General features: G+C 33.5%; 1 protein-coding gene across 2 annotated transcripts in view; it reads right to left on the bottom strand.

Annotated features, from left to right (window-relative positions):
* NCAM2 (neural cell adhesion molecule 2) overlaps positions 1–22,541 on the bottom strand; it is a 459,908-nt gene that overhangs the window by 31,620 nt on the left and 405,747 nt on the right. For both annotated transcript variants that reach the window (XM_040980862.1, XM_040980863.1), the window contains 3 exons: positions 16,628–16,747; positions 13,414–13,535; positions 4,831–5,011 (listed from right to left, as the gene is read on the bottom strand). In XM_040980862.1, coding sequence (XP_040836796.1) covers positions 4,831–5,011; positions 13,414–13,535; positions 16,628–16,747 — 423 coding nt within the window. The remainder of the gene's footprint in view (positions 1–4,830; positions 5,012–13,413; positions 13,536–16,627; positions 16,748–22,541) is intronic.

Below are 22,541 nucleotides of genomic sequence, written 5' to 3'. Positions count from 1 at the left end.
CAAAGTCATTAACAGTTACTTTAAAAATTACTTTAATACATGACAATGAATGAATTTCTATATAAATAATTTCTAAATTTTTGTCACAGTATTAAAAACTAGATGGCCAACATTAACCATTTTTGTTTCATATCCCTCAGACCATAGTTTTATTATTGATTTCTTAAATGTAAATATTTTTACATTTTTATGTGGAAAATACCACTCACAAAAGAAGAGTCAGCAGTCATTTCGATGTGCTACTGGGAAATGCTCGTTGCTATTTAGACCTGAATTCATCATATTTTACAGTGCTTGATGGTAAGTTTCTACTACACTTTCTTAAAACACATATTTAACAAAGAAAACACTTATCTTCCAGTGATATTTGAAACAACAAGAAATATTAGTGAAGACTTTTATTCACATAGTAAAAAATTACAATAAATATACAAGTGAGAGGCATTGACCTGTGTTCCCCCACATTCCAGACATAAGCCACTGAGCCTGTTTAAAACAATCTTGAAACCAAAGATCATGAAAATAGTTTATATACTGACTTTTTCATCATACGGTAAATTTTTAAGAAGTAGCAGATACAGTCTTAATATTACAGTATAACTAGAATGCAGACAATTACAATTCACCCCTGCCTAGTTAATTATATTTCTCTTACCATCATTTTAGAATATAAGAATTAATATTTGAAAAAAATCCATAAATTAAGCACATTCTCATAATTGTCATTTCAAATTGTCATGTGTTTTCTGATAATATTGGGTTACTTAAAGAAGCAAAAGTATAGCAGTGATAATTAGAAAGTTATCAAAAATCCTTTATGGCTGAAAAAAGAAGAAATTATCGATTAAATATTTGCCAGTATATTTCTTAGTGTTAACTTATGACTTTCTCTCTCTCTCTCTCTTTCCTCTCTCTCTCTTTGTCTAATAAGATGAATGTTATCTTTCAACTTCTTAGTTTTTTGCTGTATCCATTTATGTTTCCATATGGCTTCGCCAGGACAATTTAATTCTTCTATCAGGTATAAAACACACACACACACACAAAATCCTAACACTTTCATTTCTTTACTTTGCTGTGTAGAAAAGCTTTTTCAAAGTATCAAATAAACAGGAATTCTAAGCATCCTAAACTCGCATATAATATTTCAACAATCCCTAACCAACTTCACTCCCAACTTCAGCAAAGTCACATGTGGTGAAGATATTTCATTTTTGAGGGAGGGGTGAGTGGGAATTTTTAGTTTGTTTTAGCAGCATTTAACACTTTTCATCTTTTTTTTCCTGAAATTTGACTTTTTCTTAACTTTCAAGACGGTCATGTTTTACCACTCTTTAACATCTTAATTTTGCCAGAGGTTGGAGACAGATGTCAATATGGTTTATTCTTCCCCTATCTTATTGAATTTCCTTGAGACCCAATTCTTGGTTTTTACCTTTCAGTAATTAAAAATGTATTCTTTGGACAGTGCTGCTACAGTTGTCATACTTGGACTTGCTGGGGAAATAGCAACCAGTCTCATATATATCAACCCTTCTTCCAAGAACTCGGGCATTATTTGCTGAGTGTTTTTATCCTCACCCAGGTTTCAATACTATACAGTTTGTAAGACTGACCTCTTCAAATTCTACGAAGCGTCTTTGAAAAAGATCATGGAAAATGCATGTAAGAAACCCACAACAAAATATTGAAATCAATATGACATAATAAATCTTTTCTGTACTAAAATATTTTTGTTTAATTCCATTCCCCATAAACTTTCAAAATCCCCCATGTATATTTACAAGCCGTGATTCCATCATCATACATACACACATGTGCATCACCCACAATTTCAAACTTAATCAATGTCCAACCAAACTACTCTTTGATCCTCAAACTTTCAAACTCTGTTCTTTTCTAATATTCTTCACATAGATCACCTGCAGTGTTCAGCTCCCAAGCAAGAAAATGTAAATCATTAATTGCTAGTGAATCCATATTCTAGATCTATTCAGATCTAGAATGTGTCTGGAACTCATCCTTTTCTTTATTTTATCCTATTGTTATCTTTTTTCTAAAACATCCCTGTGTAGCCCCTCACTTGGTCTCATCCACAGGGACAAGGGAAAAATATGCATTTATATAATTTCCCTGCTTCAAATTATCTACCACTGCTTTTTAGGATTTTTTTTTAATATACAATCCCTTACATGTCTTAAGAAATCTTTGGAATCTCTTGGCTGCATCTCTGGCTCGTTAGCCTTATCCACATTCACATATATCTGAATATCATCCAGATTCCTATTGTACTTTCTGGAGAACAAAATTTTTATTGCTACCGAGACTTCTGAGAAATTCCTGTGGACGTTCTATTCATGTAGATTTTCTATGAAAAAATCAATTTGTGAAGGAAACTTGCAGTGATCCTACCCTGCTTTTTTGACTTAGGACACTGTCATGGTAGCACATGAATATGTCTCTTAGTTGTAATTGTTGGTTATTTAAGTTCATTTTAGTAATCTGGCTTCCCAAATGCAAGTGTGAGGATTTGGGGTACCTACATCTATTCTGTACCTTCCAGAAAGAAGGCTGTCACACTCATCTTGGCACTGAACACCAAGCAGGACAGTTACATGCAACTGTGAAATAAGCAGGGGAATAGATCACGACATTGCAGAACCAAAATGAACTAACTGTGGAGGCCAAGAAATGGATATAAAGTGAAGTTTTGTTACAAGAGAAAATCTGGAAATGCTCATATAAGTCAGAATTCCATCCATTTTCCTTTTAGACTTTGCCCCAAAACTCCCAGCCCAAGAACTTATCAAAGAAGAAAAGTGGTTTTGTTGTACATGTTATCACAGAATGTATTGATGATTTTATGCCTTTATGTATATTCTAGTCTTTAAAGGTTTTCTTTTTCTGCACCTCTGGCAGCTCTGGGTATCAATAATTTAATAGACATTTATCAGGAACTCTTGAAATCTAATTTCACCAGTTTGTATAAATTCTGCTATTGATGTGTTTCTTTTTAAATATAAAACATTGACATTTGTCTTCTTTGCATAGAACATTAATTTTCAATTTAATATATTACATATTCAAATATATATAAGCAGAATTAAAGGCTAAGCTGAATGGAATGTATTTATGTAATCCTCTTTGGATAATTTTTGCAGTTTGAATCTATACTTGTATCATCTTTCTGACATCAACATTGAGAATAATTTCTACTAACCTAATGTGTTACAGTACCCAAGGCAGTTTTGTTTTACATGCCTGTGGCAATTGAATTGGGAGCTAGTATATTTGATCATTTTTACTTAGAGTAATGCATCTTCACTAAGGGTGTATGATTTTTTTGTGCTAATTAAAGTAGATCCTAGACAGAGAATTAAGTCTGAACACCATTTGTGTAATATGAGGACAATTATTTCCAAATATGAACTGAGTATAGATGAAGTAGAAAATGTAGAAGTTAATCAAAATGGAAAAACAACCAGAAAATAAGTTACTCAGAGTGTTATCTGGGGAGTCTGGCTCATAATTAGTAGCATTTATTGGCTAACGTTATGAGCACAAATGGTTAACAACTTCATAAACAACATGAAGTTTGGGGCCAAAGGGCAGCCAACATCAGTATTTATTTCAATTGAAATCTTAAGTACATAATTTTTTTCCGTTTTGAGAACTTGAGTTTTATAGCAATATTAATGTTATTAAAATGATAATTAATTTCAATTTGAAATTATAAGAACTTTAGCATGAATGAAATGAAAAGTTTTGAGTTTAAAAAATAATATGGACCAATACAGATACCCTTATGAGACTTATCTGTACATGGTGAACAAAATATTTTAAGCTACTATAAAACATTCACAAAATTCAGACTTTAACAATAAGCTTATTTTCAGGACAAAAAGTTTGAAATCCTCAGTTAGGATTTCTTGAAAAGGTTAATGGAACTGTGTTTTTTGAAAAAAAGTATGGATTTTAAAAACTGATGTGTCAAATAGGCATACGTTTCTTTTCATTCCATTTATCCACAATTGTTTTTGAAATGTTCTTATACACACTCCTATGCACACTCTGCCCCAAAATTATATAGTACTAGTAAAACTTAAGATAAAAATAAATGTTGCAATGTGATGAACATGGCATCGGAATAAGAAAGTTAAACTCGATTTTTATGTCAGGATGAGTTACTGAATTTTATCCCTGTGAAATGTATCCGAAAAAAATCTAACACCCTCTTGTGGACTACCAAGATATTGCTTCCATTAGAATACAGTGACATATGACCACTGTTAAATGTCAAAAAAGAACATTCTGCCACATTACGTGTAATCTTGGGCTGTATCTATGGCTCTTAATCAACTAAAATTTGAGTGTTTCTGTTTCATTGTACAACAGTTTTATTTTTTCATAATCAGATCATTTGGTCAGGCCTAGATAAACAAGTTGATTCCAATTTCGGCCAAGGGTTACTGGAAAGGAGCATCAGTTTCCACATGACTAACACAGGTTGTTTTGTTAGCAAAAGTGTTTTTCTGATCTCAAAGTAACTTTTCATATTGATTTTCATCCGTTTTTATTATCTTCTGGCTTTCCTCTAGTCTTAACCTGTCCACATTATTTTAATTGCTAAATATTTTGACACATTCACAGCCTAACCCATTCCTTTACACAAGAAACACTGAACGTTTGAACAAGATGGGATGAAGTAACATGAGGAGAACTCAGAATTTACATAGTTTATGAAATATATTTTTTGATTTTAATTAAAAATCCATAAAGATTGTAAGATGATATTTTCTTTATCTTTAAGTAGCATACAGTTTTGCTTACCTTTAATAATATTTGGCTTGGGTGGCATGCTGAATTCATAAACTGTTGGTTCAGAATATCCCAATCGATTGGCTGCTGTAATTTGAACTTCATACCCCATTGTCCACTGTAGATGCTCCAGAATTATATGGTCTTTATTTCCTTGCACCTTTTTCTCCAGCCACTGATCTTCCTTATCTTTCTATAAAGGAAAAGAAATACATCCTTGTTACCAGCTATATTCAAAAATTGTCATTAAAAATTAAATGCATTTGGGCCCGGCGCAGTGGCGCAGTGGTTAAGTCCTCGCCTTGCACGCCCCAGGATCCCATATGGGTGCCAGTTCTAATCCCGGCTGCTCCACTTCCCATCCAGCTCCCTGCCTGTGGCCCAGGAAACAAGTCGAGGACCACCCAAAGCTTTGGGAGCCTGCATCCACGTGGAAGACCCAAAAGAGGCTCCTGGCTTTGGACCAGCATAGCATCGGCCGTTGCGCTCACTTGGGGAGTGAATCATCGGATGGAAGATCTTCCTCTCTGTCTCTCCTCTCTGTATATCCGCTTTTCCAATAAAAATTTTAAAAATAAATCTTAAGAAAAAAAACTAAATGCATTTGTAAAGGAAAAGACTTTTGTTAATGTTAAAAATCATATTTTGTTTATAAGTATAAATGATGCTGCCACAGCAGTGAATTCACTATGATTTCTAATTTTTTCTATAGAATACATACTGTTTTGCTTGATTCTATAATTAATCCTTTATGATTTGATGGCCAGTTACTTACCTCCATAATTTTCAATTGCATATACATAAATTTAGTGTTTCCTTTATAAAATTTTATTTATAATAATATGAACAGAAAATATAAAAGCCAATGTGTAATATACTGAAGAAGTCTAAAACAATTTTTAAAGCAATTTCCAGACATGGTTACTAAAGATTTGTTTGATGAGAAAATGTAACTATGCCGAAAATAAATTTCTAGTGTCTTTGTTAGCATGAAGACTATGATTCACAATAAAAAAAAACACTGAAAATAGAAGAATTAATTGCACATGTATTAAGGCTACAAATCCTGCTTAAATTTTTTCTGAAAGAGAAGTTTAGGATATCTGCCCTGCATTACAAAATGAATATTATAAACGCAATTAGCACAAAAAAATCAGTGTAACTTAAAAAATGATGATTTTCAAAATAATACATTAACTATATTAACCAAATAAGCACAGACATAAAAGAACTTCAAAGTGTTCATGGGGAATGTAATTAAAACGTAAAATTATTTTGATGACAAATCCAACATTAAGATGGTTTTTAAAAAGTTATTAAAAGATGTGCACTGTGAAAATAAAGACATCAATTTTTCATCGATCAGAATTAACTTTGAACCTTAATATCCAGGAGTTTTCCAAGTTTGTACATAAGTAAAAAATAAAATAACAATAGATTGCATTATTTTCAATTTGAAATTTACAATTAGAGGGACTTGTCAAAATTATCTCTTCCCCAGATTATTTATAATATTATGAAATGTATTGGAAATGCCATGGGAAAAATAAAAGTTGTAACCTGTCTAAATCACTCACCAAACAGAAATGGTAAGAGCAAATTACATATGATTTTAAAATCTTTATAATGAATGTACTAAACTGCTAAGATTTTCCCCAATACCTTCATCCTTCATTCATCCATCAATGAGTTATTCTGACTTAATTGAACCCTGAAGAAATTCTCAGTTCTATGAACACAATGGTGAACTGGATTGTGCAATAACCTCATCTTGAAATTTATGAAACAACACAGAGAAAAACTGCGACTTTTGTACAGAGTGAGAAAATGCAATGGAGACGTCTACCCAAGAAGCAAGCCTGCCTTAGTCTGGAGCCAGCCAGATACTTCCTGGCAAAGTGATGTCACAGTTACCAGGCATGGTAAAATCAAGTGCCATTTTATTTTTTTATTTGTCCTAACTAATGAAAAGAGGTTAGGAGTCCTTCTCAGAACATTGTGTCCAAAAATTGAACAGAATCACTTTAAGCCCTATAAAGCCTTATAAAAATACATAACCCCTAGTAGACAAAACACGTGTAGGTGAATTATTTCAAACAACTTTAAGTCACTCTATTGGTGTAGACTACAAAATCAAATAGTAAAAAATATCTGTAAACTCAAAAGCAATTTGAGAAGAATATATACATATATTCACACATAAAATGCATATATTGACTTTCAATGTTATATATTGAATATATGCACACACAGATACAACGTATTTTATGTATTTGCTGTGTATCAACATATATGGGGGGGGGATCTAAAAAGGAAAACGGAAAGCTTACAGTGGGCCCTAGAATGTATAAGGTGGTGGAGTGAATGTTTCTGTTCTGCTATTATCCTAATTATTGGTATATTCTGAATATTTGTAAAGCTCTCAGTGTACTTTGGGATTTTTTGTTGTTGTTGTTGGAAATCCATAGGATTGAGTTTTGCTGTGACTCTGAGAGGAGATTTAGTTGAAATAAATCAATGACTGAAATCAGAATTATCCCAAGACAAAATTTATTCTTGTACAATGGAATGATTCATGGCTTTGCGTAACCTTGCCACTGATAACATTTACAATACAGTACATGAAAAGAAACATCCAAAACTCAGAACGGAATCATTTCTGAGAATTGAGTATTTTGTATGACATTTACAACACATAGAACAACATTTCTGAATTAATACTAATTTACAAATTAACTGATAAATCTCTTAATGGTAAATTTAAAAAAATAAAAACTCTCAATCACTTGAGATAGATGTACTGCTGATTAGAGGAACCAAAACCCATTTAAAGCATTCTCTAAGTTAGATAAAATTCATTTTCCTTTCAATATGAAAAAAGGAGACATTTTAATTCCATAATTGCTACTCCTAGGGAATAGGAATAGCAATACCTAAATATTCCTCTAGGCATCAAAATCTCAATTATGCATTCATAGAGTGCCTAATTTAAAGAATTTAAATTCCCAGGGAATATTTTAAGATAATCTAGTTGCAAAATGTTCCCCTAGGTAACTTAATGAGATGATTTTTTGAAATGGGCTATTATTAATAAGTCAATTATATGTTGAAGGACAGCTACTAAAAAATGTTCATTTTGCTTTAGCATAGATTCTCCCAAGCAATAATTCTTTTTGTGAAAATAGATACATGTTAAATTATGATTAAGACCACATAGTTTTACAACATTAATTGGTATGTAAGACTTGCACATTAATTCTCAATAATAATAATTCCAAAAGAATAGTGCCAGCAACAACAGAAAATGAGCCTATTTTATTCTATTTAATAATTTCTATGTTTTCATTTCCATAAAATTTCACAAGTAGGATTTTTCCAAACTTAGGTTCATTGTTATTTTTATTTATTCAACTATAGTGGTTTTATTTATCCATTCTTTTTCACGGTTATTAACTCAGACAGCAAATAGATCATTTTAATATACAAATTTAAAAAAACATCATTTTTACTCTCTGCAAATAAAAATGTCTACATTCATATTATTTATCCATTACTATGCATTGTTTTAAAATGTTTCAACACTAATGTCTCTAAAAATTCCAGGCGATAACTAAGCATTATTAATTAGGAAACACATTTTCTCTACAACTGAAACTCTATTGATTAATTTCCCCACCGATTCTAATGTAATTTCCAAAATTATATTTTCATTTTCTACAGCAACTGAGATGTTACATGATTCTTCATATTGTAAATAGCTTAAGACAGTCAATTAAGGCTAACAAATGTAGACTCTAAACACTGATGCTACTCTACAAAATTTCTTCCTCATAAGTTAATTTTCAGCTAACATTTTTATTTTTTAATAAATAAGCCCTTATTTATTTTTTATTTTTTAAGATTTATTTTTAATTATTTTGGAAAGTCAGATATACAGAGAGGAGGAGAATCAGAGAGGAAGATCTTCCGTCTGATGATTCACTTCCCAAGTGGGTGCAACTTGCCAAGGCTGTGGGCCGTCCTCGACTGCTTTCCCAGGCCACAGGCAGGGAGCTGGATGGGTAGTGAGGCTGCTGGGGTTTTAACTGGCACCCATATGGGATCCTGGCATGTGCAAAGCAAGGACTTTCAGCTGCTAGGCTACCACACTGGGCCACATTTTAAAACTTTCATTAGAAAGTCAGTTTTACAGAGAGATGGAGATACAGTGAAAGATACCAATTTTCTTTAGTCTTTCTTGGAACCTAAAAAGCATTTAGTGTGCTAACATTAAATGATAATTACGATCCCATAGCTACCACCAAATTAGAGAGAAAATCATGAAAAAGTCACAGATGCATATAAAAAATATTTACTGAAGTATATGAAGTTTTATCGACAATAAAATTAAAGTTGATATGAAATAGTCTGTAGTTAAAATGACCTCCTGCCCTTCTCCAAGCTTTTTATAACATTAGCACATTAGTCTTTAAATTCCAAATACATGGTTTAATCCTACCATTAGACTTGTTAATTTTCATGAAGGATCTACTGAGAATTGTAATTCTATTTTTATTACTCTGGTTCTATTTCAATCAATTTTGTGTTCCTAATGGGTAGGTGAACAAAGCTGCATGTTCTATTACAGGGTAACATGGGATAATTGTTCTTCCTGGTGCATAATCTCCAGGAAGTTTCATGCTTTCTCTGTTATCATATCGTTATGTTTGTCACCCAGTGCAATTTAATTTGTGCTCATTATTGAACTCATTATAGCCAGAAATCAGTAGAAGTATATGACATATATTTTCACAAAATGTGAAAAGCATGCTTTATATGCACAGCAGCGTTAGACATAAATCAAGAAGAAATCAAGAGAAAATGTCAATGATATTTCCTATTTTCCAGATTTTCTTAGATTACAGTTTTTGATAAAAGCTACTATTCAGTGGGGAAAAAAAAGTTGTTGCATACATCAAATTATTTTTCATGTCACTATATTGCACTATAAATTAGGAGAAATGAATGTGATTTGAAAAATCAATGGATGAAGTGGCTTCGAATCAAACACAGAGACTAGATGATCAAGAACCATTATGAAAAATATTTCAAAACAAGTGGACAATATTAAGATAAATGCTACTATAAATATTTAGCTACCAAAAGCTCTTGAAAAATCATAGCTTTAAATGTGGAGGTAATTATTCATTTCCAAGTTTTGGTACTAGCTCCCAGATAAAAATTACATTTTATAAAAGCATGGTATTTCCCCATACACCTTCAGAGCATGCGACTGACAACCTGCTGTAAATGGAGAAGGGGTGAGTCCAGAAATGTGGGGAACACGTTCGTGTACTGAGTTAGAAGACATGCTGTCCAGTGATATAAAGTCAGTGTGTCAACAGGAATGTATAGCAAGGCAAAATCACTGGGATGTGAAAAACTGCTCAGTGAGAGCTGACAGCTGTTACAGGTAGACTCCCAGTCGATGGCTGTTTCTCAAAAAGCAGTTTTAAACAGAAAGGTCTAAGTCTTGATTCCCACCAAAACAATCACCTATTTAAATCTGCTTGCAAGATGTGAAAAAGTTTCAGTCTATTTTGATTAATTATAAAATAGACTTGATTAGAGGTGAGCAATTCTTTTCTTGTAATTTGAAGGTAACACTGGTCATAGTAAATCCTTACGACTGAAACAACGTCCCCTGTTAAACTCTGAGACAAGCGCCATAATAATTGGTGATCAGTCAATTTAGGATCTTTCTGTATTAATATAATCAGTTACTTCCATGCGATATTAAAAGGACCGCATGGCATTCAGTACTTTCAAGGATTAATAATTGCAGCCAGGCAAACACTATTTTATTGGGAAAGTAAACACAGATACTTGAGTAAATGAAAAGTGCCAATAAAACACAGCTGCCATTAGGTAGAGATAATTAAGAAAAGGTAAATAGAAGATACATATGCACGGAAGGTAAAATTGCTCATTTTCAAATTTTAACTTAAGGTTCATCCATATCTAAAAGCAAATTTACAACCATTACATCAACTTGTTTTCATAAATGTTACAGAAATGATGCTTAAGTTCTTCTTTGCATCCACATGTGTTTCACACACAGCTTCTCTAAAAAGATTCCTTTAATATCCTTGAAATAAGTCAAAGAAGATTTTAAAACAATAAAATGCCTTTGGATGTAATTTATATTTTAATACAATATTTGTTCCAATTTTAAGTTTTAATTTCTGTTTTATACTTCTTTATTATCATTATTATTTTATGATACAGTTCTGTAAGCCCTGGGAATTCCTTTACCCCCTCCTCAAATCCCCCCTCCTCCACTAAGTTCTTCTACATTATTACTATTGTTTAGTTCTTCATAAGCAGTCATATGCCCATCAATTTCAAAGTTAATTCCAATTTTCCACAGTTTTCAATGATTTAAAAACATGAACGTAAAGGATCTTCAGACCCTCAAGGCATATTGTGAAGAAACAATATACAGATTGCAAAATTTTCCTGTGCCCAGTATACTCTTGTTAAATTGTTACAGCACACTCACATAAGATCTGCATTGAAACAATAAAAATAATTTACCAGCTTGAGAAAGGCCCTGTCAGAGCAACCTGTATACAAATTTGTGATGGAGCTAGGGTGGGACAGTACAGAAATCTACCACACTTTGCCCACAGTCTTCTGGCAATGCCTCAGACATATAGACAATTCTCAAATGGATAACTTTTCCTGGGAAAAGTTGTTAAAGATGGTGTTGAAGGTGAACCATACAGTGCATGTTTAGCCACATCTGATTATGAGAAAAAATAAGAATAAGAATTTTGCTGTGTTCTGACCGAAAAGAACTGACCATTTCCAGTCGAAATAATGACCGACATCTTAGACATCTCAGCTCGTTTAGCTTACACGATTCAGACTGAAAAATGAAAAGATGACAATTTTGCTTCATGCACTGGCAAAAATGCTGTGCTGATTTTGTTTTGTTTGCATTCAAGGAACAGTATAGCCGGGCTGAACGTTAGATCTGTTTGCAGATATCTGAGGAGTTTCCATATTGTCTTCCATATTTCGTTAGGTTGTGTTCCCACCAACAGTGGCTTTTTTTGCCCGTATTCTTTTCTTTTTAAGATTTATTTTGTTTTTATTGGGAAGTCAGATACACAGAGAGGAGAGACAGAGAGAAAGATCTTTCATCCATTGATTCTCTCCCCAAGCAGCCTCAAAGACTTAATCTGAGCTGATCCAAAGCCAGAAGCTGCAAATTCTTCTGGATCTCGCATGTGAGTGCAAAACTTTGGATCATCCTTGATTGCTCTCCCAGGTCACAAGCAGGGAGCTGACTGGGAAGCAGGGCTGCCAGGATTAGAACCAGTGCCCACATGGGATCCTGGTGTGTGCAAGGCAAAGATGCTAGCTGCTAGGCTATTGCACCAGGCCCTTGCCCATGTTCTTGAAAGCATTTCTTTTTTTCTTTCTGGTTTCTGTATATGACAGACATTCTATTGGGCTGATGTGAAATCCTATTATGGTTTTGTCTGCATTTCCCTGATGGCTATTGAACCTGAGCTTTTTTCCTTGTCTGTCAACCATTTCAATTTCACGTTTTCAAAAGTGCCTGTTCATATTCTTTTCCCCATTTCCTATCTAGGAAACCTGGAATTTGATTATTGTTTTTAGCCTTTGTCTATATTCTTTAGGAATAATAGGTTATTTTTAATATTGCTCTGTGTTCCTACTTGGTATATGTTGATATATGTTCTAATCTTTTTAATTCAGAGTGGTCATAGTAGGTAGCTAGAAGGAAGCGGGGCTGCATCACTGGAACGGGTGCCCACATAGGATCCTGGCACGTGCAAGGCGAGAACTTTAGCTACTAGGCTATCACACCAGGCCCTAGTTGATATCTTTACCTGTTATTCTGCTATGGAAAAGTGAAATAAATAAAAGGGGAAAATAAATAAGGAAGCTGGAGGGTGTATTGGTATTAAGGGAAGGAGGGAGGTTATGGAACACCCAAAACCTATCAGAAGCCCCCTTTAGCTAACTACCCATCCAGTCTCTTTACTATTGTGCTAATGAAACATACTTGATATACACTTTCTCAAGTTCAGTATAGACATTTTTGGTTTTAACTATTAAGGATAAAGTCATTTGATTCTGACCTGAAGTGTGTTATTTCTCATAATCTCACCTTCCCTAAGAAGCACTGATGAAAATTCCTGAGTTCTCTAGCAATAGGCAGAAGTGGAAAGGGAATATCCTTCAAAACATCTCAGCAAAATAGGGAGAGCTGTGTCTCCCGACATACCAAGCAAAAGTCACAAGATGAAAGCCATGAAGACTATCTCAATGACCAGAGTGTAGAGTTTAAAAATAAAGAAGCAGCAGCAGGAACAGGGACCTCAATATGGTGAGGGAGCAAGAGGCAGCAGCAGTCACACAGACTTTCACAAAGTATAATGATGAATTTCAGGAACAGGAAATCCGTTTTATCATTGATGCTATTGAATATACACTCAGCACTAACGAGTCTGTGGACTTGATACAAACTGTAAGACAACGTAAACTAAAATCTGGTATTACATGAAAAGAGTTACTTACACTTCTGTATTTAACAATGTATTCCAAAATGGGAGCCCCTCCATCATCCTGTTTGGTGATGCTGAGTTTAAAGCTCTTCCCACTGCTTGGCTGTCCATGTATGGATGGAGGACTTGGTTCACCTGCATATACAATACCAATGTTCTTAATTTGGTGCACTTTTGAGATACCTGGAGAAGCTTCATTTTAATAAATTCACAATCATGCAAGCTAAATATATGATATTATCCTGGTCATTGCATGCATTTTCCCCCTTTGTTGTAACATAAAAATCTCAGATCTTCATTTTCTCAGTTTATCAAAAGTAACAACATAGTTCATCAGTCTGTAAGCATTGTGTCAAATTGTGACATCTCAGAACCAAAATTTATTCATAGCGATGGATATGTACTGTAAAAACAGTACTGTTTTCAATAAGAGTAACGGATTATTTTTTATTAACAACACATACTGATATATTAGTTCAAATAAATATATTTTATAGAAATTAGCATGGAAAATTATCACATCAAATTTTATGCATTGTATACACAGGAAAAATTGTATTTGCTTACACTTTGCAATTTGCTTTTATAAATTTTTTCTAATAAAAACTCAATGAAAATTTTATAGTATATAAATTTTGTATTTTTGACATTTTTCTTTTAATATTTGCTTTTCATGTTGTCATTTACATATAACTGTTTTTAGGAAAAATAGGAGAATTCTTCAAAAATTCACTGAATAATGGATAGTATATAAAATCTGAGACTGAATTTTTACATTTTTGTCCCACAACAAACAAATTTTAAGTCCTTTTCTGCAAACTTTTTGAGGTAACCATGTGTTTTTCATAGAATAGGGATCTAATGAGGTGTTCAAATTTCCCTTGTGAATAATATCATCACTGCCTACCAACACAGGATGGGAGCCCCTGCAGTGTGTCACCAATGAAATGTGCTGAGACATGCACTGGCATCTCACTGCCTCTGTTTTCTCTAATTTTCTGTGAATATCAATTTCAGTTGATGTCTCATAAAAACTAGAAAAACTTCAGTTTCAATGTTCCAGAAATGTTTAGCTCTCCTGTCCGAGGGAGGAAGTCCAAGATAGAAAAATTAAGCACACATTGTGAAAAGGGTTTTTTGACTCAAAATTGGAGAACATGAGAATTTGCTTCTCTCAAGTTTCCCTAATATGGTACTTAGAATGTTTAGTAGGTGGGTACTTTGAGAAAATGAAGTTTTCTCATGTATAGACATGTGGAAATATACAAAGGCATTATTGAGGGAATGGAAAAGCAATTAATAGAATTAGCATGCAGATATTTGACATTATGCAATGTATTTAGAATTATTTAAAACTTTTATAAGTACCTGCATAATTCTTAATTTCATATAAAAACTAATTATGTGAAAATTAAAATATAATGAAATGGATTTGATAGCTCACTCATACTCTTAATATCATCTCTAAAGTGAATTACACCTTGGAACATACTACAAATTTTCTGTTGTGTTATAATAATTATTTCTAGCAGTGGCATAAAGCGTTATAAAAGGGAAAAACTAACTTTCATTAGCAAATCTCTCAAGTACATTAAATATTTTAGTATCTAGTTGTCTTATTCTATGCCAAATTTGTGAATCAGTGAATATTGTTATTTCTTTGGGAAATAAAATAAAATTCAAAATAAACATATATTCTAACAAAGATATTGGGATAATTTTATAGTTTTATCATCTTAATTACAATATAATGTATAAATTTACCCAAGTAATAAACAAACATTAATTATGGAGAGTTAATGGGTAAAAAATTTTTTAATGTATTTCTCATTTTAGCTTCAAAATAGTCCTTACAGACAAAACTAAAAATTCACTGTTAAAACAAGCAGTGTCCCTTCTCTCCAGATGTTCACTGCTTAAAATGTATTTCAAGAAATATTACTCCAAGAAAATCAAGTGCTATAATTTAAAATGGAGAGACAAAACGAAGAGTGTGATGATTTTCACGTGAAGTTTCAGAGGAATTAACAAGCGAAGGGAAATATGTCTAAACGTAGGAGGAAATGAATTCAGAGGGACTGTCCAGATTCTTCCTGAACATATGATCACTGGCTTATGAGCTGAGACATCAAGACATACTGAAGTTTTAGGGGAAGACACCCTTCTGGTGGGGTGGCAGTTGGGGAAGGAAGTATGAGGACAGCCAGCTGCTCAAAATGTGCCTGAATAGAAGCTGGAAATAAAGCATACAATGTTTTGAGAATATTAACAAAGGTAGATTATATTACTGTTTAAATTTTCATGCAATCTCTATGAATCATCTTGGAATATAAATTAGAGAATTAGGAATCAGGATGAGACGTCAAGATGTACTGCAGCTGTACCGTTTGCAAATAATAACTAGTGATTGAAAAAATACGTTAGGATTGGCAATAGGGAAACAGGTTTTATGTGAACTGAAGTAAACTATTGTTTACACATTAGTGTAGGATAATTTATTATGACTAATTTGTCTGCTTTAACATGTAAAGTAATGCTCAGGTCTTAAACCAGAATTTTTTTCATTCACATCCAGATATTCTCACTTTGTTTCTTTAATGTTTTTTAAAAAAAGTAAGCTTAAGTGTTACAAATTTTTATATAATTCCACCTAAAACCCCATGCAGTACCTGCACTTACTAACAATGAGTTGGATGGGATGTAGGTCTCCTGGTAACATTTCAGAAAAATAGGGAAATTTGCATCTCATTCCAAAAATGTGGCTAGTCTCACATCAGAATGGAAAGTCACTAGATCAAAGCCATCATTAATGCCTAAGACTACTTTGATGATTGAGGCTTAAATTTTAAATACAAAGAAGGAGCAAGAAAAAGAGGGAAGAGTAGGCAGGGGAAAGGAGTTTTAGGATGGAGAATGTCATATGTTATTACATTCTCTCACAGAAGCTAAACAATTCAATCAACAACTCAATGAGGCTATGAATAGCAGGTAAAGGGTGCAGTGTTCAGAGAGCACTTTTTATTTCTGTGTTGCACCGCATCATTCTTTTTCCTGCCTTTCTCCAAAACAAAGTGAATTTTTATTAATCTGATATGCGATCTTCTAAAACCTCTTCAAAAAGACATAATTTACTTCCAAAAAGTGTTGAAATCCACTCCCTACACTTTAAAACCCCATTAATTTAGCAAGTGAAGAGAATGGCAAAAGGGAGCAAAACAATCACTTACGAACTGGCAATGTTTGGAAGAGTTCTATTTTACTGTAGTCCCCTTGTCCTTTTCCATTTACAGCTGCAACCCTAATTTCATAAGTTGTATTTGGTTCCAGGTTGCTCAAAACAACCATTGCTAGAAGAAAAAGAAAATACATGTGTAAACGTAACGCAGTTGAATAAGGAAATTCAAGCAACTATGACAATGCTGTGTGAAAACTTTCCTACAGAAACTTTCTGTGACATACCAAGGAAAAAAAGTCATGTGAATTATAAAGAAGTCGTCTTCTTCTATTTTAGTTTTCCATCCTATGCATTGACTTTTGCTGTTTTTAATTTTGCTTTTATTTCCTGGAAATGCAGATAGTGATGGAGGCATTGAGATGATGCTGCCATTCCCAGTTTGTTCCTCACAGACAGACCAAGGCCTGAGAGAGCTGCAAAGCCTGGAGTTTGGTGCAATTCATACGGAGGGCAGAGACCCAATTTCTGGGACAATTATCTGTTGTATACTAGGGGCAAAACCAGCCGATTGCTGCATCAGTAGTGAATTCAGAACAATGAAGCTGAGCATTCGGATGCAGGAAGAGTATCCTCTAACTGACAATATAATATGACAAATGTTAAGCAAAATTACCCTTTGCATTAACTTTTGAAGGTAAAAAAAATGAGTGATGCATTACTCACCAAATGGAAAATACAATATTTACTTTCATCTTTTTAATATGAAAAAATACTGAAATTTTTTGTATTTTAAATATTTTGTCTACTGTAGTAAATGATATCCAGTGTTTATGTGTATCAATGATGTTGAACAAGTCTCACAAAGTTAAATATATAGCAAATGTGAATCATTCATTCTATAGTCTCCAACAGAGTTAAACTTAATGTTAGATTGAAACATTCTCATTATCTGCGTCTCTGAATTTTCACCCTATTTATCTGTCAAAACCCTGGATCAACATGGCATAAAGGTGGGAGAAGAATCTGAATAGTTACAAGAAAGCAAATGTTTTAAGAAACAACTTCCAAACTATATCAACCTTTTGTATTTTACAAATATTTTTAATTCATTGCAGATTTCAAGATTGTCTCCTTACCAATTCCTCTAATGGAGGTTTAAAATGCCCATAGCTGTGCTTATTTTAAAATATTGTTTTTACTTTTTTAATAGAGACACAGAGATTCTTTCCTTCCATCCATTTGTTCACTTCCTCAATAGACACAATTACTCAGAATTGGACAGAGTAAACCCTGGAGCCAGGCTGGGTAACAGGTGTATATGAATCACTTATGCCATCTTCCACTGCTTTTCCAGGCCATCACTAGGGAGCTAGGTTGAAAATTGAGCAGCACAGACATAAACTTGTTCCCAAACACAATGCTAGAATCAGAGCTAGAAGCTCATTCTATTATGCAATCAGACACTTTTCTTACATTTCAGGCAAAATTTCACATTACATTTTATGATGATGTTTATGAAGATTTTTTTTCTTTTTTTGCTAAAGTAAAAAGAAAATATTCTGCATTTAATAGACACATTTTTAAAGACTTTTAAAAAGATTTTTATATTTTTAGGTTTATTTAAATTAACTGGTAAGACAGATAGAGAAGGAGAGACAAACAGAGGAAGAGCTTATGTCTGCTAATTCACTCCCCAAGTGGCTGCAACAGCCAGAGGTGCATTGATCTGATGCCAGGAGCCCAGAGCCTCTTCCAGGTCTCCCACATGGGTGCCGTCCCAAGGATTTGAGCCATCCTAGACTGCTTTCCCAGGCCACAAGCCTGGAACTGGATAGAAAGTGGGATTGCAAGGATTAAGGATCAGAACTGGGTGCCCATATGGGATCCTGGTATACAAACTGAGGACTTTAGCCACTAGGCTACCATGCTGAGCCCTAACAGACACAATTCTCAAAAGAAAATCATTTTTCCTTCCATTTCTCTTTCCCTCCTTCACTCTTTTTCTTTCATTTATTTTTTGAATGTTTGTAAAATGTGATTTCAGTACACTCTATAGGCAGAAACTCAATGCTTTTTTTAATAAATAAAAATATGGCCTAAATTTTTCATGAAGATATTTATACACATTTTAAGGTAAAATATAATGATTCATAATATTTGACATTTTTCATTGTATACTTATCAGGATATGCAGTAATTGATTTTCATAGCTTCTTTATTCCATTATTTTAGATAGTATTCACTGTTAAGACATCTGTGTAATTTCTTTCAATGATACATTTTATTATTTTTATTGGTAAGGTGAATCTACAGAAAAAAGGAAAAACAGAGAAAGATCCTCCATCTTCTAGTTTATTCCCCAAATGGCTGCAATGGCTGAAGCTAAGCCAATCCAAAGCCAAGAGCAAGGAAATTCTTTCACATCTCCCAGACGGTTTCAGGGTTCCAAGGACTTGAACCTTTCCCCATGGATTTCCAAGGCACAAACAGGCAAGGGATAGGAAGTGGATCGACAAGAACATGAGCTGCCCCCAATATGGGATCCAAGTACTTGCAAGGGGAAGATTAGCAGGTTGAGCCATTGTGCTAGGCCTCAGTAATTTCTTATAATTTTTAAATTGTTATTTATTTAAAAGGAAGAATAAGAGAAATTGGGAGAAAGAATAATGCAGAAGAGAAATGGAGATCATTCATTCTGTGATTTACTCTTTCGATAGTTACAACAGTAGTCCCTGCTAGCCCAAACATGAATGAAAAAAAGCTCATTCTGTCATCCAATCTTACCAGCATTTCCTTCACCTTCTACTGTTTCCTGAGTGGAATTAGCATGAGCCTGAAGGAGAAACTGAAATTGGCACTCTGCTAGGGATGTTGGTGTCACAGTAGGGGCTTAACATATTGTACCACAAAGGTGGTCACCATTTACATTACTATATCAAAGTTTTTTTTTTTAATGTCCATTGATTTAGTTCTCAAAATATATCAGCCAGATTTTCATAATCTTGTACAGATTCTCTGTATTCAACAAGAAGGTTAAATGTCCTACAGGAAAGGTTTAAATTGGTGTGTCTCAATGTGGTCATGTTCTAGGAGAACTAAGCTTGCTTTTTAAGAGTGTGCAGATTATGACACATGGAGTCAGTTTTGAAAAACACAAATAGAAATAACTGATTGGCATAGATATTCAACTGAATAACGGCCGCAAGGACAAATGGGAAAAGAATGATGGGATTAATGACTACCAACTAGCTGAAAACTTGGAATGTTTTTTTTCAGGAAATACAAATCCACTTAGACTGAAATAAATATGTAAGATCAGTACCAAGAACAGAGGAAATGTCTTCTGTGTGGAAAAGGTGAGTATGGAGCGCTTTCGGAAAGCTTTTCCTCAAAATCATTGACATGGAATCCAAGAATTTAAAAATCAACATTTGAGGCTGATGTTTTGGTGACTGTGAACCATCCACGTGGAACAATAACACTCCTTTCAAGTCCCACCTATTCCATTTTTGAGCTGGTTTCTTGTTAAGGATCTTGAGAAAGAATCAGAGGCATGAACCAGAGGATGGAATGTTTTTTCCTCTCTCTCTAAGACTCTGTCTTTCATATAAATAAAAATACATCTTTAAAAAAGCAAAAAAAAAAAAAGATTGGAGAATATTTCATTATTTTAGGAATGATATATTGTGAAATTATCAGAGTATATCTAATCACAAGAACAGCAAGTCTACTTCTTAGATTAAATAAAAGGCAACAACAATCTCTTTCTCAAAATAAAAACCATGTTTCATTTGGATCTTCTGCGTATTGCAGGAACAAATTCATTCTGACACAGCTTGCTAGCATTCCACTTCCTCTAACATTTCACATGGTTGTGAAGAGCTTTCAGTATCCCAATGTCACTGTCCGAGGAAAGCCTCATTAGTTAATACGAAGGATGTTTTGCAATAGATTTTCCCCATATTTTCTCATATTTTTCTGCTTTCTATGCCATGGCTCTGCTGTGAGTTCTGAGTTTCACATCATAGCAAGTTGCACAGGAAAGGAACTAATTTGTCATTCAAATCCTAGTTTAAAGCACTCCACATTTAAAAGGAGGGGAGGCCTTTTAGATGACCTTCAAAATTATAGGAGGTAGGCATTAGAGTAAACTTATTGATGCAAGTTTTACAAAGTTTATACACACTAAGTCAGTTTTCCTTTTCAGTTCTTACTCTACAGGTTTTACTATAATAACCTCTATTAAGAAACTTATTAACATTGTGTGAATAAAGACTATTGTGTGAAGTAAAAAGAACTACCTAAAGCGAGAGCAAATTACAGAAAGGGCAAAGGGAAAGAATAGGGGGAGAAAAATCTGGATCTATAATTTTATTTGCCTTTCTGAAGTAAGAGGATATAAGCATTAAATCATCCATAATTTACTGGCATATTATCAAACACATGGTTTCTGAACTCCCAAGGTTCCTGAAAGCAAACCAGCACTTGAAAACTGAAAGGCTATGCACTTTATAACGGAGGTGTAACTCAAATTAGGAAGTTTGTTAATGAAATACTTTCTGTAAGTATGCCATATAATAGAACAATAGAGCCAAGAACTGAGGTGTGGAATGGGTTCCTTCCCTATAATTCATTAGAAATTCAAACTCAGCATACGAAAGTAGATCTAGATAATAAACTAGTAAAAGTTTTCCATGACAAATTTCACAGATGAAGGCATTTTATAGCTAAATACTACCAGCATGATTTGAAACCCAGAATGCATTTCTTCAGAAAATTATAATTATTGATTATTCTTTAAGCTAAAACAGCCTTGCGCTTTTTTCATGCTACCACTTGATACAAAGATAGCTGAGTTTCTTAAACAATCACCTGGCTGTACATGCAAATCATACAGTAAAATATTGATAATGACATTTAAGCTGCACAGGAAAAGAAACCATGACAGCTTTTAAATAATAATGATAATAACAAGTCTAGACATAACAATGGCAAAGGAAATGAAATACTATTTTTTTTAATGAGGAAACATTTTCTGAAAGAGAACTGAGTAAAATCAGTATACATTCAGATAATGCATTGTACATCCCTTCCCTTTGGCTGTCAGAAGTGGATGCAATGATAATTAGGATCAAAGAAATTACATATTTTGCTATTACCTAGACTGAGCATAATATTAAATGAGGTTAAATTTATCCAATCTATCTTCCCCTCTTTAAAAGCTGGATTTCTTCATGGGCTTTTTCTACCATTCACATTACACCGATAAGAGCACTCTCTCAGTATGGAACTCATCCATTACATGCCTATAATGGAAATGCTCATGTTGTCAAGAACTGTGAAATAATTATGGAAAGCTATTAAAAATCACAAATCCTGGTGGGGTTAGAGCTAATGATAATTCTACATGTGTTGTTTGCACCCTCAGACAGATGTGAGAGCACACTGAAGTTCTGAAGCTTTCCACCTAAGACTTTACTTTTGCTCTGCCAACAAACATGCCAAGAGCCAAAGAACATTGTGTATTTACTTTCAGAGGATTCTCTGACTCCATTATGCAGGCGTTTACAAAAGCATTGAACCATATTAAAAGTGGTTTTTCCTGCTGCTATTCATTATGTAGAATTTTTAGTAGTTGGTCTCTTGTTACATACATAAAATTGCACTGGGGAATAATTCCATTACTCATGAAAAATGTCTTTAAGCTTTTTTGAAAAGGTTTATGAATACATTCATCTCACATCTATTATATTTGCATTTGCTTTTGAAGTTAAAACTTTCTGTTTTGTATAAATTATACTATTTCAACTTCCCAGTAGTGATACAAGCATATAGCTAGTTCTGCATTTTGTAATATAAAACATATGGATGTATGTTTTGATAAATTGGAGAACAATATTAATGTTATAATAATGCATTTTTTATTTCTATGGGAAACTAATTTATATACTATTTCAAAATCACAG

Source organism: Ochotona curzoniae, unplaced genomic scaffold (genome assembly GCF_017591425.1).
Source record: "Ochotona curzoniae isolate NIBS_2020 unplaced genomic scaffold, NIBS_Ocur_1.0 contig_3498, whole genome shotgun sequence".
In the NCBI taxonomy this organism is placed as follows: Eukaryota; Metazoa; Chordata; class Mammalia; order Lagomorpha; family Ochotonidae; genus Ochotona; species Ochotona curzoniae.
The sequence above is the reverse complement of the archived record's forward strand: the minus strand, read 5'-3'. Positions and strand labels throughout refer to the sequence as shown.